General features: G+C 45.0%; 2 protein-coding genes across 2 annotated transcripts; both read right to left on the bottom strand.

Moving 5' to 3' along the window:
- Nucleotides 1–333: 333 nt before the first annotated feature.
- Nucleotides 334–7,886, bottom strand: LOC134008772 (target of Myb1 membrane trafficking protein-like). The gene is made up of 15 exons (XM_062448302.1): nt 7,664–7,886; nt 6,085–6,169; nt 5,820–5,898; nt 5,508–5,657; nt 4,404–4,538; nt 4,119–4,286; nt 3,629–3,745; nt 3,129–3,262; nt 2,816–2,858; nt 2,576–2,711; nt 2,328–2,400; nt 2,044–2,131; nt 1,408–1,467; nt 1,265–1,304; nt 334–1,076 (listed from the first exon to the last, which is right to left on the bottom strand). The coding sequence occupies exons 1-15, from the start codon at nt 7,734–7,736 to the stop codon at nt 931–933; spliced, it is 1,527 nt and encodes a 508-aa protein (XP_062304286.1). The 5' UTR covers nt 7,737–7,886; the 3' UTR covers nt 334–930.
- Nucleotides 7,887–8,357: 471 nt separating this feature from the next.
- bglapl (bone gamma-carboxyglutamate (gla) protein, like) lies at nt 8,358–10,343 on the bottom strand. The gene is made up of 4 exons (XM_062448225.1): nt 10,172–10,343; nt 9,758–9,985; nt 9,275–9,386; nt 8,358–8,895 (listed from the first exon to the last, which is right to left on the bottom strand). The coding sequence occupies exons 1-4, from the start codon at nt 10,230–10,232 to the stop codon at nt 8,793–8,795; spliced, it is 504 nt and encodes a 167-aa protein (XP_062304209.1). The 5' UTR covers nt 10,233–10,343; the 3' UTR covers nt 8,358–8,792.
- Between the last annotated feature and the right edge of the window lie 5,013 nt (nt 10,344–15,356).

Here is a 15,356-nt window from a genome sequence, read left to right on the forward strand (position 1 = left end):
AAACAGCTACTGATAGGCCACGAATAGGTTGTCATTTAAGACAAAGCCACTGGTTGGTTACAAAAAGATTGTCAATTGAGACACAGATACTGCATAGCCCAATATTGAAGTCTAATACAATAATCATAGTAGTGGTGGACACGTTTGCTGTGGCGAAAAGCTGATCTGAGGTGAGATCCTAATTCCCCAATCAGAAGTGTCATGGTGACCCCCAGACACCAGTAAATAGAGCTTGGGAACCCAGATAAAAGGAAGAGACACGTGAGTGAACTCCCATTCACACTAATGATAGGCTGCTCTGTAAGCACAACAAACTAGCAAACCCAGACCAAATATGTTTGTCAGGACCAAAGACCCATTTATTTGTTACTGGAATCACTTGTTCATGGTCAAAGCTGTCCTACGACAACATCAAGTTGCTTTCAACACTGTTTAATGTTAGAATTTCAAACAATTTTGGTTTTCTTCTCTTACATTTTAATATTACATTTAATATGCACAACGACCTATACAGATGCTATACTACAATCAAAGATTATTCCGTCTAAGGTTTAATGCTGCTTCAGGCATTTCTTTGATAGTCTCAGTATTTCCACACAGTATGGCTACAGCAATTAGCAAATACATATATTGCATAATTGAAAAGCCCACATGTAGTGATGTGTGTGTGTGTGTGTGTGTGTGTGTGCGCGCGTGTGTGTGTGTGTGTGTGTGTGTGAAGGAGAAAGAAAGGGGCACAAATACATACATTTTTGGATTGCAGGCATTCAAAGGCACTTCTGACAAATGAATGTGTCACTGGTTGTTTGTGTGTTTCACTGGTCACGTCTAAAGTAGACTTACAACAGTGTGTGTGTGTATCCTCCTGTGTGCTGACCAGTTCATGTAGACCCGCCGTGATCAGTCCAGTCTTGCAGTGCTTCTTTACTCTTAGAGTGAGAAAAGCTGGTCATGTGATGACCTGTCTTGTTGCTGGGCAGATTGGGGTGGCGGTCTGGCTGAGGTAGTGGGGGGCTGGCTGCGTGCAGGGGCTTGGTCCCCCACCTTCGCCCTCTCCTCCAAGAACTTGTCAAATTCTGCAAAGGGGTGGGGGGGGGGGGGTAGAGGGAAAAATTTGTCAGAGAGGTCAAGTTTATGTAGCAATTGACACGACTGATATTAAGACTACCACCACAAGCAATCCTTGCTGGAAAAAAGGGTAGCTCTATTTAAAAACAAGATAATGAGGATGACACTGTGGATGATGAAAGATATCAGGCCATACCATCACTAGTCACCCCGTCGGAGACAACAGAATCAGGTGGCTGTAAATACAAGGCAAATATTTGGTAGAGACTGGCTGTTTTTAAAAACCTTTGAAACTTTATACAAAAACTCATAAAAAAAATAATAAAGAAATAAACTTACTGTGTCTGACGACAACCACCTGTCAATTTCATCCAACGTGGGGTTCTTGGATGACGTGACCTGAAAAAAGAGGATGAGAAACCAAGGCGTGTCAGAAAGAACAAGTGAGAGAGTGTGTCGATGTGTGTGTAATAAAGGCGGGGAGAGGGGGAGATTATTTGTGTCCTGTTTTTAGCATTCGGAATATTTCTGAACATGCTAAGAAAGCACAAGAAAAAGAAAAAAAAAGAAAAGTAGAGCAAGGGCAGAGAGAGAGAGAGACAAAGGGTCATTTGTGACAGTCACGCTTCTTAATCTGACATAAGGCGACTCTCCCTCTGGTGTCCGCTTCCCCAGGATGGATGTTGTCATTCGGAACCCTTTCTACATTCACTCTAATTGAGCTGTTCCTCAACTGCAGAGCTTGACATTAAAGCTGACATTTAGTTATCTCCTGGCACAGCAAGGCTCCCAATGACAGGATGACTTTCCAACCCCATCATCGCTCAAAGCCACGACATGCTACCACCGTTGATTGATTGGCCAACCTATTCTTAGGTTTGAGTGCAACGAAACGAAGGGGAAGCTTTACAGAGACAGAGAGAGAAACAGAGACTGACAGAGATCGTGTGGGAGTACATGGTTACTGGCACTGACCCGTGGATTGACTGCTCCTGTAACCTGCAACCTGGTGTCCAAGGCCCCCGCGAGGCCCTCCACTGCTCCGGGGTCCTCATACCGCACACTGGACACACACACACACACACAGGAGTGAATATTCCCACACACGTACACATCCCATGGAGTTATATGGAGTCCATCTCAATTATTCGGTAAACAGTGTGTGTGTGCGTGCGTGCGTGTGTGTGTAAACACACATGGTATATACTGTATATAGTACGTATAGGGCCAGTTTCTGGAGAGCCAGGGACCGCCCTCACCTCTTCCTCTGCTCTGCCAGGGAGTTGCCCCTGGTTTGGGCAAACATATCAAACTCCGCCTCCTCTGCTGGACCTGCCCCGCCCCCCAGAGGAAACAGGAACCACAGTGAGAGAAGGAAACAGCAGCATTTATACCTTTTTTTTTTTATCCTTTAGGATCTATTCTATAAAAAAGTTATTGGACTTTGCTGGGAGGGGAGAAGGGACGAAGTTCAGACTGAAATACATCTCTGCTGGATGTTACTTACAGAGTTGAGGCGCCGGACTTTGATTGGCTGGGGAGCCAGCTGCTGGTTGACTGGGAGCTATGGAGGTCACTGGTTGGCTGAGGGGCTTTGGGGTGGGGCTGAGGTTGATGAGGTTGGAGGAGCTGTTGTTTGGGGTCTGTTTGGGACAAGGAAACATTTGGTCGAAGTCTTTAAATCGGTTATGTAAACTATCGAGTAAACTAAAGAGTACAAGGAAATACTTCAAAAGGATAGCGTTACCTGCTGTGGAGTGGTTCTCTGTGACTTATTAAGTCTGTCAAACCTAAAGAAAAACATAGCCATCATTGCAAAATGATTTACTGTTTTACAAACCCTTCAGTTGGTCTAAATAGCAGGCAATAAAACAATCTTCCTCCAGAGAGGTGAACATAACGTACAGTACCAGTCAAAGGTTTTCCCATTCATGGGAAAATGTGTCCAAACTTTTGACTTGCACTGTACCTTCACTCACACCCCACTATGCAGGTATGGGAGGGGTGCCTGGCTTTAGATTGGCCCGTCATGTCAAAGATGGCTGCTTCCTGCACAGTACCTGTCGTAACGGATGAAGGCGTTGTTGAGGTCGTCGTTGACCACCAGCAGCTCCGCGATGAGGCCCTCGTCCACCAGTCTGGGGATGAGCTCCACCACCCTACCCTGCATGCTCTTGCACACCGAGTACAGCTGCTGCTCTCGGAGGGAGGGAGGGGTAAAAAGTAGGAGGAATGGAGAAGGAGAGGTGGGTGCACAGAGAGACTCAATAATCGCTCTTACTTTTACGTTCTGCACCAAAATGTTGGGAGTTATGACAAGATGGAGAGAGAGAGAGAGAGAGAGAGAGAGAGAGAGAGAGAGAGAGAGAGAGAGAGAGAGAGAGAATATCTGCAGTGCTCCCAGAAGAGGTGGTCTCACAGGTTTCTAAGTTAAACAAGACGAAACAAGAGAGGGGAGAGTCGTCGTACAGGTAGAATACGGTGAAAGAGAGCAAGTAACGAAGCAAGAAGGAAACGCAGATATTTCGGACAGACTCCACTCGTGAAAACACACACACACCTGAAGCAGCTCTGTGTCTTGTTGTGCACTCTGGCCTGGTGTGAGTTGGTTGAGCATCTCAGTCATTACGGTCAGGTTGCCCCTGACCAGCGCCAACTCTGCACTTAGCTTCTGCTCCTTAGGGCGTTCACAAACACAACCACAAGGTTCATCATTGAATAGTGTCTCTAAAAAAACACAGTTGCATTCTTCTACCGAAATCAGGTCTGTTTGAAACAGCATTTCCTTTCAAAGCCACAAGATACACACAAGTAATTTCCCTTTGTGCTATTGTGGGGGTTAAATAAAACTCTGTGTGGTTTAACCACAGGTTTGGCTGTTTAGGTTTGCTTCTGTGTTTAAACATGCTGGAAGTGCAGACGAGCTAATCAGCATTTTTGAACACTTCCAAGTGGAACACGGCCAGGAATAGTCATTGACTGGGCTATGGACAACGTCAAATGTAACTATCACAAGGTGATTGACAGGTCTGTCAATCAAGCAGCAGTACCTGTTCGGCAGGGATGAACACAGGCCCCTCGCTAGGCTGTGCAAGTGAAGCACTCTGGGTAGGGGCACTCCGGGGAAGGGCAGAGGTGGACGTCGACGCAGCAGGGCGCGTCTGAGCATCAGCAGAAGGCGCGGCCGCGGTTATGTCCGTGCCGTTCTCTGGAATGCTCTAGAAAGACGAGAAACCCCAAGTCGTTTCTATGAAATATCAAGAGGGAGGAAGGAAAGAAAGAAATAGCGCGGGTGCGATCCACCCAACGCGCACGAATGTGAGTGTCTGGCTCACTCGGTTGGGCGTGTGTATGGGCGACAGGGCATCCAGGTCTGTCATGGGAAACTCCAGGCCCCGCCTCCTCAGGTCCTCGTACACGCCCACCACCCCAGCCAGGGAGGGAGAGTTCCGGAACGCGTCCGCCCACGCCTGGGAGGGAAGGGAGGAAAGAGAGGGAGGAGGAGGGGGAAAAAAAGAAAGAGAGAGGACAGGGTAGAGGGAGAAAGTGTGCATGGATAGGAAAAGAGCAGGACGGTCAGAGAGGAAGAGAGAAAGCGCGTGGATTACGGAGGGGGAGACCGAGAGAAATGAGACGGAATGCGACAGGGAGACAGGTAGAGGAATAGAGAGCAGAAAAGGGAAGGTGGAAACGAAATGAGAGTGAGACCTTTTGAAACCCATTGACATTACGAAAGACATCGACACAAAGGCTTTGTCCCATTCAGAAAAGCGGTCTGTTAACCATGTTGTCATTCTGCACAATTTTTCCATTATATCTAATGGGCCATTTAGACAGAGTGGGCTGGAGGTGACATTAAGTCATTGAATGCAACGAGTCATCTTATTATTGCAAAATGAACGAGGAGGCTAATAGTTGGCTGCTGTCAAATAAACTATCGAACAGACATTGTGCAAGGAAACTGGACTCATGACAAATGGTAAACTGTAAACAAAACTGGAGAAGCACTTCATTTGGGGTGACACTGATGGATAGTCACCATCGAAACCTCTTGATGGTTCAAAAGTGAGTTTCCCGTCCTACCATGTACGGTATGGTATTGAGAATGCAGTATTTCTGGAGCACACACTTAGATTTATATAACAGAGTTGAATTAGTTAAACTCAATCCTTAGTATAAATACCGCCCACACCGGCAAATGGCTAGCTTTTCGGTGGCGTAGCTACTTAAAGGGGTGTTTATGAAAGGAGGTCAACGAGTTTACGAGGACCCGAGTTCCATCCCCGAGTGGGCACGTGAGAGACAAAGCAATACTGACGAGCAACAACAATGACACTTGTTCCACTTACATAAGGCTCAACACCAAGGAGCATTCCAGCACTCAGTACCTGTGGGTGCACCTAGCACCTCTCGTAAAGCATAATGTCTGTATCTCACACCTGTATGAGGCTCAGTACTCGGTCGTGTAGAGCTGTGGGTGGGTTGTACTTGGGAAGGATGGAACGGACTAGAACTCCCTCCACAAACTCCTGAGACGCCACCAGAACGTGGAACCGGTGGCCGCAGTTCTTCACGCACGCCTCCAGAACCTTTTTTAAAACCACGGTAAAAAAAGGGAGGGGTATTGGGAAACAAGCGCTATCAGAGACTCAGTCCAAATTAAAGACACACTCTGTAGCTTCAATAAGTGGACAGACGCAAGTGGGAAAGTGAGAGATGGACCGAACCAAATGAAAGAGAGGTCCACTCACGGTCAGCGCCAACATGATCTCTCTGAAGTTCTTGTTGCCCACGATCTTCCTCTTTATGGCTTTGGTGGCATCCTTGGGTCTGGGGTCAAAGGCAATAACACAACAAAAGGTGGAAGACATTGGACGTCAGTCTGAGTGAAATCGATGTCGCGTTCCTATTCTCCTAATAGTTATCGGCGTCGTCTGGCTGTTTGACGTGGAGAGTGACGCGGCAGTAATTGGAAAACGGCAGTTGCAATGATTATTACAATGAAGACCTCCATACCCCTCTTCCGTCTCATTGATGATGTCACAGATCTCCATATTGAGGCCCCAGTCTTCTGACTGCAGGGCTTCGCTGGTGGCTCGCTCTGTCAACAACCCGTGACACACAGTTAGGACTGGGAGAGCACATAACCAATGTGGAGACTCAGAATACCATTTATTAACATTTCAACACAGGAAACAACAGGCTCCTGGCCATACAGTAATGATCATTTCAGGAAGATCGTGGGTGAGTCAGGTGGCTGAGCGGTGAAGGAATCGGGCTAGTAATCCGAAGGTTGCCAGTTCGATTCCCGGTCATGTCAAATGACGTTGTGTCCTTGGGCAAGGCACTTCACCCTACTTGCCTCGGGGGGGAATGTCCCTGTACTTACTGTAAGTCGCTCTGGATAAGAGCGTCTGCTAAATGACTAAATGTAAATGTAACACTGAATTCCACAACTTAAACATCCTGAAAATAATATATTCTCTCTCTCAACTGAAAACGTTTTGGAACTTGTAGAAGGACTGTCTTGATATTTGAATTATGCATTTAGTTCACACACAATCACTGTTATTGCTTGATTGGATTACCATTGAATAATCAGTCTTATTTTTCAGGTCCAACTAAAGCTGAGGTGCCGTGTGATTACTGCCAGCGTCTGCACTCCCCTCTGCACTCAATAGGCCCCTGATTTACCCTTTATAATTCCCTAATTCTCCTTCTCTCCCTCCTACTCCCCCCTGCACACATCCTCCCACTCACTCCCAACCCCCTTACTCTCCCCTTCCCTTTGCCTCACTCACATTTCACAGCCCCCCCCCCCCTCACTCCTTTTTCATGTGACTGTCAGCTGCTTCGGTTAACGTTCTTGGGGAGGTAGCTGATGCATTCATGTAACGGATGAGGGAGTTGGAAAGGATGCCCAGGAAGGAAGACTTTCTTATCTGTATGACTTAGCCTAAATAAATAATCGTTTAATTAGCCTATCGCAAATGTGGATAGTCAGCTTCACAAATCTAAACATCCATCACGTCATCTTTCAATCATCCATCCATCAAGGCCCTTTAAGTAACGGTGTTTGAACTGACTACTGGAACCTAGCTTGAATACATTTACATAGGCCTACATTCAAATACAACTTTTGTCATGTCCAGTTTCAGTTGGCTACAGGAATTAGGTCAAAACAGGGTATGTATTGAAATAGGGAAAGTAGCCTGCAAGTAACAGTCCCCCTACAATGTCGAATGAGGAAGTTAAAAATGAAACTTTGACACTCCTTGTGATTCGTTACATTTGATGTCATGCAAGATCAGATGACGAATCGAATGGGACATTGCAATTCTAAGACCCACCGCTATTTTATTATTGATTTAGAATACATCTTTAAAGTCCAATATTAACCATAATTGATTAACCCCATTACAATTCTACGTTTGGATTTTAAACTTTGACTCTGAAGCCTAGTGAACTTGACTTTAATATAGTTTAATATGATTTTGTTTCAATTTAGATTAGCAGTAGTAGCCTAACTATAGTGACTAAATTGCACAAGTTTCGTAGTTCTGAGACGAAATAACAAACGTAGCCTACTGCCTACCTATTCTTTGTCCGACAGGCGTAGTGAACGGGCTTCCTATGAGAAACTCCATTTTTTCCACAATTGCCGACATCCAACCAATATATTTCCCCACGATAATTATCTTCAAACGCTATTTTCCCGTTTGGTTAGTCTCTCTTCAGTGCTGTGCGCGCAGTTTCTGAACTGTGGCCGCGCGGTCACGTGAAACCTAGGCCAGGAAACAGCCTACTACCCTGGAGGACTGCCTACATTCTAGACAGAGTCGTGACAGGTAAAGAATGCGATAGAAATTTAGATAATTTTGACATCAGCTGAAAAAGGTAATGTGTCAGAACAAACACGTGACTCAAATTCTACTCAAATTCTACTCTACGTCCTCAATGTTCGCGGTGTGCCAGTATACCAGCCCATCATACATTTCAGTATGGTTCCTGCTTTGCTGGCTTCCTGTAAGCTACATAGGCCATATGTATTTAGCTTTTTTGTCTGTTATAATTTATATATTTTTAAACATGTTTTCATTCAAAGGCCAAAGGTTCTGGTCGTCATATCACCTAAATCATTTCTTAGCCACACCTTAAATTGGCCTTTATCAGCCATATACACCAACTCATTAACCAGAGAAAAATTAATAGTAAGGACACTATTAACAAGACAAAATAATGTATTTTCTTTCAGATGCAAATAACTTTTGTTACCTTGAAGATAAATGATGTGCATTTCAACTAAGCGTAATACTACAAAAGGATAAACATGATACATCAGGACAATACATTTGCTGTTTTAGCACCATTTGTGATACTATTGCATTCATCAATATACACTTCTATACTGTAGTTTCCACAGACCTTGTTTGGAGTATCTCCTTGTTACCAAAGCTCAATGCGAAACATCGCTTCCTCGTACATTACAAATATACAAACTTACAGTCTGCACTTGAAAGGACAGTTTCACATGGATTCATGGCTTTCAGACAGCCAAAAAAACTGGTAGTTGGGTTCCAAAACAGAAGGCAGGAGTAGTTCCTCTTTGATATGTTTCTAGCATTGCCCCTTTAGGAACATACACAAAGATGTAGTTTACACCAACAACGTCAGATAATACTCTATGAGTAAAAAAACAGCTTAGGTGGTTCGGATGGTGTCTTTTAGAAGGGGACGGGGCCGTAGTAAGCGGTGTATGCTGCAACGATGCCTTCGGTGTCGGCCATGTCATCGCACGCCACGTTCAGCTCGCACACCTCGCTAAGGCTAAGTGGGCAGAGAGAGAGAGAGAGGGGGAGAGGGAGGGAGAATGTTGTTCAGAGACTCAAAAAGAACTCAGAGGAAATCGCTGATATCATTATATGTTCTGCATTTTACAATACACAGGTTTGAAGCCAGACTGTACTGCTTGTACATGTTATGTCGGGCACGCAAAGACAACATTGACCTCATGTGGTGTAGCTGCGGAAGCCATTAACCGTACCGCGTTCCCTAAGCACCATTGCGTCAGCACACTGCAACAACCGCCTCATAACCAGTTGACACCCATGGTTGTTAAAGGACTAATTTATGCTTCTACATCTCAGAAAAGGCCCCATGGTAGATCTTTCCCAGAAGGCCTTGCGTGAGGGTTAATGTGTGTTACCTCTCCAGCTGGAGGGGGGTGAGGGCTGCAGGGGCTGCAGGTATGGCGGGGGCGGCCCTCCTCCTCCTCAACAAGATGGAGGCCAGGTCTCTCTTCATGATCACTTCTGGAGCTGAGGGAAACGCACGCGGACCACACACACTTTTAACTACACGGTTTGGCTTTATGACCCCAAACAGCTACTACCTCAACCGTGAATCCTGTTTTCCTTCCTCTTCAAGTACACAGGCGTAAACATTTCACTTCCCCTTTCTTAAGGTTAATGCATTGTGTCGTACACACACACAAATGCATACGAACCCTCTCGCAGATATTGATCAGGACCAGAGCCAGAACACACACACACATACCCTCAGTGCTGGCTCCGGCACTGAGGGTATGGAATGAGTGGGGTGTAATTTCAGTTTCTAGTCCAGTGTTCATTTTTGTGGAAGCGTTTCAATGTGGGGGGACCAGAGCCAGAACACACACACACATACATACCCTCAGTGCTGGCTCCGGCTGACTCCGAGGAAGAGGAGGAAGAAGAGGAAGAAGAGTCTGAGGCAGAAGAGTCAGAGGCCGATGATGAGGCAGAGTCAGACGCCGATGAGGAAGCCGAGTCAGATTCCGAGGATGAGGATGAAGATGAGGAGGAGTCCGAGGCAGAGGAAGTGTCCACAGCAGGTGTAGGTTCAGGTGTAACAACAGCAGCGGGGTCGAGTACTACATCTGTAGATCACAGTCGCAAACTCACCAAACAACCCATGGATACAGCACATTATATCATAACGAAGTACATACATGTTTCAATACACCATAACATGAGTTGTATGAGTAACTATTAAATAGAGTTGTGTGTGTGTACACTGACAGGAATAGAAAGGAATGTCGTAAAAGGTTGTTGAGTTTTCATACCCCAAGTGGACCAGGAGACTGACAGGGCAGCGCAGAGAGAAAGCAGGGTCAAAGTCTTCATGGTGCTTGTTGAGTGGTTGTCTCGTTTTCTGGGATCGCTGGCCTCTTGTCAGTCTCTGGGCTTTCCAGTTGTTGTTTTTTTCTTCCTTCTTTCGATGCTGCCTTCTCTCTCTTTCCCTCCATTCCTTGTCAATATATACTGTCGTCCGGGCATCCTCCCACCCGTCATGCACACGACCAGATGCCCTTGGGATTGGTTAGGGAATCGAATGTCAGCGCTTCCGTTTGCATCTACTCACATAATGTTCAAACAGACACCTACTCGCCCCCCTGGCACAGGGTTCTATAAAATCTCACCCACACATGCAAACATTTTGACATACACATGGCACACAAACATGTGTGACCCAGACACTGAAGCCAATAAAACAGCACGCTCGCATGCAAGCAGGGATGTGTGATTAGGCAAAGACCACATCCGAGAAACGTCGGGATACATCTAGAGTGAAACACACACAAACACACCCCCACACACACAGCGTAGATAAAAATAAAAACGCTCGGTATCGGGGAATGAATGGCGATATTTCTTCCAACATGCATGTATTTCTACATACATGTATTTATGCGCATTCTGTTGAGTAGATTCAATTCTAAATCCAAAACATGCTTTTTCACGTAAATCATTTTGCAGACCAATTTTGTGTTTTTTTTGTGTTTATTTGTGGGGAAACTGATTCATGGTGAACCCCTGAAACATTCCAACCCCACCCTTCAACGTTGCAAAATAAAAACTACCAACAACACCCCTAAAAGGCATATAGGTCACAAGCATCGTTGGCATCTATAAATAACATATCAGCCATAAATTGTGATTGGATTCAAGATCAGTGTAACCCAGGGCCGTAGAACGCCAGTCGCTCGCTTGAGCCAAAATTGATCTCCCACCCCCACAAACCCCAAACTACAGTGCGGGTAAACCACATGCTACTAATCGAGTGACAAGGGACAGCACCCAGACTCATTATCTGACGGAAGGTAATTATAGTGTTGCCTAGTCCCACTCAAACCGCAGCCAGTCGCTATATAAAGAGGCCCAGACTCTGATAAATCCACGGCCTTCCCGACCTCGGGGCCTACGCTTTACAAACAAAAAGAAACAAATAAATAAATAAATGACAGGGGGGGGGAAACTAAAGACTCTGAACGGGCCTTGCTTGATGTATTTCCACATATGCACGGGTATTTATAGCAAGCCAGACCCATGTGCCGAGAGCATACAGTGATATGCACATCGGTTTGGAAACGGCCAGCTCTAAGCCCAGCGGTCAATTCGCCATGGGGATCAGAGTTCAAGACTGCTAGCGCTTTTTGGGGGTTTGCCTAGGATGGCTTTGAGATGGTTGGAGTGTGTGGGGACATGGGAGGCCAGCCATATTTCAATTTAAACACTGTATAGAAGTTGAATGTATGTTTAGGCAGATATATCACTGTATACATAAATATATTTCAGCGAGGGCCTGTTAGTGCCCACTTCTATCGTACTGTGTCAAATACTGCCAAGATCTCAGTTGTTGCAGGTTGACCTTGCCACCCATCATGGTCTGGTGTTATTCTTGGTGACGGATTTGTCTTGGAATGAATGGGGTGTAATTTCAGTGTCTAGTCCAGTGTTCATTTTTGTGGAAGCGTTTCAATGCGGGGGGACAAACTTTGAGAAAACACTTGCCACAGACTCTCACTCTATTGGTCAGAGCAAACACAGTGTTTAAACGCTTCAGCTTCGGGTCAGTCGTGTTTTATGGCTGTGTTTCGTCCCTGAAAACCCATACAGAGCAAGCCATGTGGTCATCTAGACAAATGAGGAATGCTTGCTTTTTTACTGTCACTGCTGTTTGTAGAGAGTCTAAGGTTTGTAGACATACAATCACACACAGTCACACATAGACACAGAACCATTCTCTCTCTCTCTCCATGGCATATTGCATAAGAGTAGAGCTTATTCCGAAGACTAAACTAAACCTATTTTTGTGTAAAATTGAACACCACAGACCAAGTACTTAAAGACCTTTCTATATCCTACTAAAGGGCCTACTCTTTTGTCTTTCATACGGAACTTTCATATAAGGTAACATAAATTTATGAATGGGTAGGCTAACATTTGCAGGTGTAGTAATCTATTGAACACACAGTACGTGCTCATCTCATTGCAGGAGCCATGGCAACTGGAGATTATTTGTGTATGCTTTTACGAGGCCTGGACATGGTTTTAAAACACTTGGAACTGCACTCATATTTCTCTCCTCATGATGGAAATGGGAGTCAGATCCACTTCCCTCAGAAAACAGCAGGGAGGAAGAAGATGCTCAAGATAAGTCAACTCCAGACAAGCCAACCTTAAGTGAGATACGGTCAACACTGACCCAATGATGGTGGAGTCACAACCCTAAAGATAACACACCTAAACTACCTTAAAGGCTGTATTTAGATTCGATGAGATAGAATTTGAAGAGCGCCTGGTTGCTGCTTCTGAACATGCCGCCATCTTGCCAAAGCACATCTGGGGGTTGGACAGACGTCTGAAAACACAAGATGGAGAGTAATCAAGAGAGCTTGTTTAGATCCAACTGCTCTGTCATGAAAGACCGCACTAACAAACTCACACATGGACCACCTACACCATCTTCAAAGACAGTGGGGTTATGGGAATTCAATAGCCATAGCCATCACAACCATGTTTGAATTCTAGGTGTAAAATCATCCCCAACTCTTGGCTGACATGTTCATATTGAAACTGCCCATGGAATCCACATGCTGTGGATGTGGAACTGCTAATAATAATAATAACAATAATATATTTTATTTGTAATGCACTTTACATCTGAAACCATTCTCAAAGTTCTACAGTTAAGATTGTAAAAACAAGGTAAGAACATCAATATAAAATACAAATAGATAGTGAGGTCGATTAAAACTCATAAGTGCTGCTAAAAAGAAATGTTTTAGTCCTTTTTTTAAAGTCTCAGTAGTTTGAGGTGCCCTCAGATGGTCGGGGAGGGCGTTCCAGATCCGAGGAGCGTCAGAACAGAAAGCCCGATCACCCATGGTGCTGAGCTTAGTCCTGGGGAGAAGGAGGCGGTTTGAGTTTGTTGAGCGGAGGGATCGTGTTGTAGTTATAGGGGTGAGTAGTTCTTTCAGGTGTGGGGGGGGGGGGTAATTTCCATAGATGCACTGGTGGGTGAGAAGGGAGACCTTGTATTCAATCCTGGCAGAAACGGGAGGCCAGTGAAGTCAATAGAGAATGGGTGTGATGTGGTCGCATTTTCGCACTCTCATCACACCGTATTTTCGCACTGCTGCTGGGAAGAGATGGGGATTCAATTGTTCGGGTAGAGAGAGGGTGTCGCTGGTATAGGAGAGGGGAAGTGTTTGTGTGGCGTTTGAGATTTGGGCACTGGAATGAATTCATCCCTAGTGGTGATTGGGTGGCATTGTGATGGTTTGTGCAATTTGTGTGGACAGTTAGAAACTGTGAGCCATGTATTGATGGGCTGTGAGTTTTGTTGTGCACAGCAAACTGTTGAGAAGCACTGAGGCTTCAGGGAGGATCTAAGATATGAGTAAAATCGACGTGGCACATGTTCATCCACTACATCACTCATGTTTGGACAATAACCCCTCCCTTAGTTTTTACACAAGTCCCTTGTACACCACCAGCTCTGGAAACAGACAAGGAGGCCCACACAACAGATGGACCAATATCTATCCCTTTTAGTCCTAGAGCAGCAGCCTTAACCCTTGTGTTATCTTCGGGTCATTCTGACCCATCAGTCATTGTGACCCACCGTTGTATTGCGACAACTTTACCGCATACAAAAACAAAGTGAGGAATTTTCTTTTAATCGTCGGGCTGTCTCAGACCCCCCACATTGCGAAGGTTAAAAGAAAATGCTATTTATTTGTTTTTGTATTGGGTAAAATTGGGTAAACATGTGCCACATTGGTTCGTTGTGAACCTTTGGGTCATGTGACCCGAAGGCAGCACAAGGGTTAACACCAACAGTCCAACCAAAACCTGTCCCACAGGGGGTTTCATACACTCTGTCAGTACCTCTGCAGTAGGGTGACCATCCATACAACCCTTCAAAGTCGACCAATAAGCCAACGCCAACTTGGCACATCTCATTTCAAACGGCATTTCCCCTACTCCTACCCATAAGGCAGCCACAGGAGTCGTCTGAATAGCTCCAGTGCATGACCGATATGCCTGAGACCATAGTCTAACTAGTATACATTTTTTAAATGATGACGCAGCAGAACCCTAAACTAGACAGCGATAGTCAACGACAGATCTAATCACTGCCATGTATATCCAGTAAGGAAGACTTGTCTGCTCCCCACACCTGACCTGACTGCATGAGGTTAAGAACCCTCTTACATTTCTCAACTACATACAATATGAGCTTTCCAGGTCAGTCCCTAATCAAACCACAAACCTAACTAAGCCTACTTAAACTCTGGGACCCTCTCAAACGGCTTTCCATGTAGGCCTAACAATAACTAATGTTTTTTCCATTGTATCTATATTATAATGCAAGGAATGTTTGTGTGGTTTTATGGTGGAATTTTAGGGCAACAAGTGTCCAACGATTATCTTGCCAAGTTGCCATTTATCAGGTCTCGTTTCAGGACCCAAAGACCACGTTTGAAGTTGTTTGTAACAGCGCTTCGAGATTCCCCCAAAATAATTTGCTGACAGTTTCATGATGGATCTCTTATAGCCATGTTAAGCTGGCACTATTGATCTAAATATCAGTATGGAACTCCACTAAACACTTGAACCACTGACCTCAAGACTGAAGTTGAAATGCTGTGTTGCTTTGATGAATGTTTCGTAAAAAGGAAATATTCATATAAAAGTGCATCGCTTTCCATGACACTCACTCAAGGCAAGCAGACTCCGCGATAACACCAGTACAGCCATGTTAGCAGTGCTGACTGCTGGCATAACATTGAATCAGCTTCTTTTCAAAGGGTTTGTCTTTCATGTCGCAAATCTGGCTAGCCAAGTTACAGAAAGACAATATGAAATAGATACTTTAAGTGTCTGGAAAGTTATTAGCTACAATTGTTAGTTTGTAAACTACACAAACGACCCATGACTCCAGTTTAGCCTATATTAACA

This window comes from Osmerus eperlanus, chromosome 22, assembly GCF_963692335.1.
Source record: "Osmerus eperlanus chromosome 22, fOsmEpe2.1, whole genome shotgun sequence".
NCBI lineage: Eukaryota > Metazoa > Chordata > Actinopteri > Osmeriformes > Osmeridae > Osmerus > Osmerus eperlanus.

Coding starts and splice junctions, on each gene's coding strand:
- LOC134008772 (XM_062448302.1), bottom strand. CDS start 7,736: ATGTCGGCAATTGTGGAAAAAATGGAGTTTCTCATAGGAAGCCCGTTC. Junction 5,658..5,819: donor AGATCATGTTGGCGCTGACC/GTGAGTGGACCT, acceptor GTTTTAAAAAAG/GTTCTGGAGGCGTGCGTGAA. Junction 2,859..3,128: donor GCCTTCATCCGTTACGACAG/GTACTGTGCAGG, acceptor GTTTTTCTTTAG/GTTTGACAGACTTAATAAGT.
- bglapl (XM_062448225.1), bottom strand. CDS start 10,232: ATGAAGACTTTGACCCTGCTTTCTCTCTGCGCTGCCCTGTCAGTCTCC. Junction 9,986..10,171: donor AGTCTCCTGGTCCACTTGGG/GTATGAAAACTC, acceptor TGTGATCTACAG/ATGTAGTACTCGACCCCGCT. Junction 9,387..9,757: donor AGCCGGAGCCAGCACTGAGG/GTATGTATGTGT, acceptor CGTTTCCCTCAG/CTCCAGAAGTGATCATGAAG.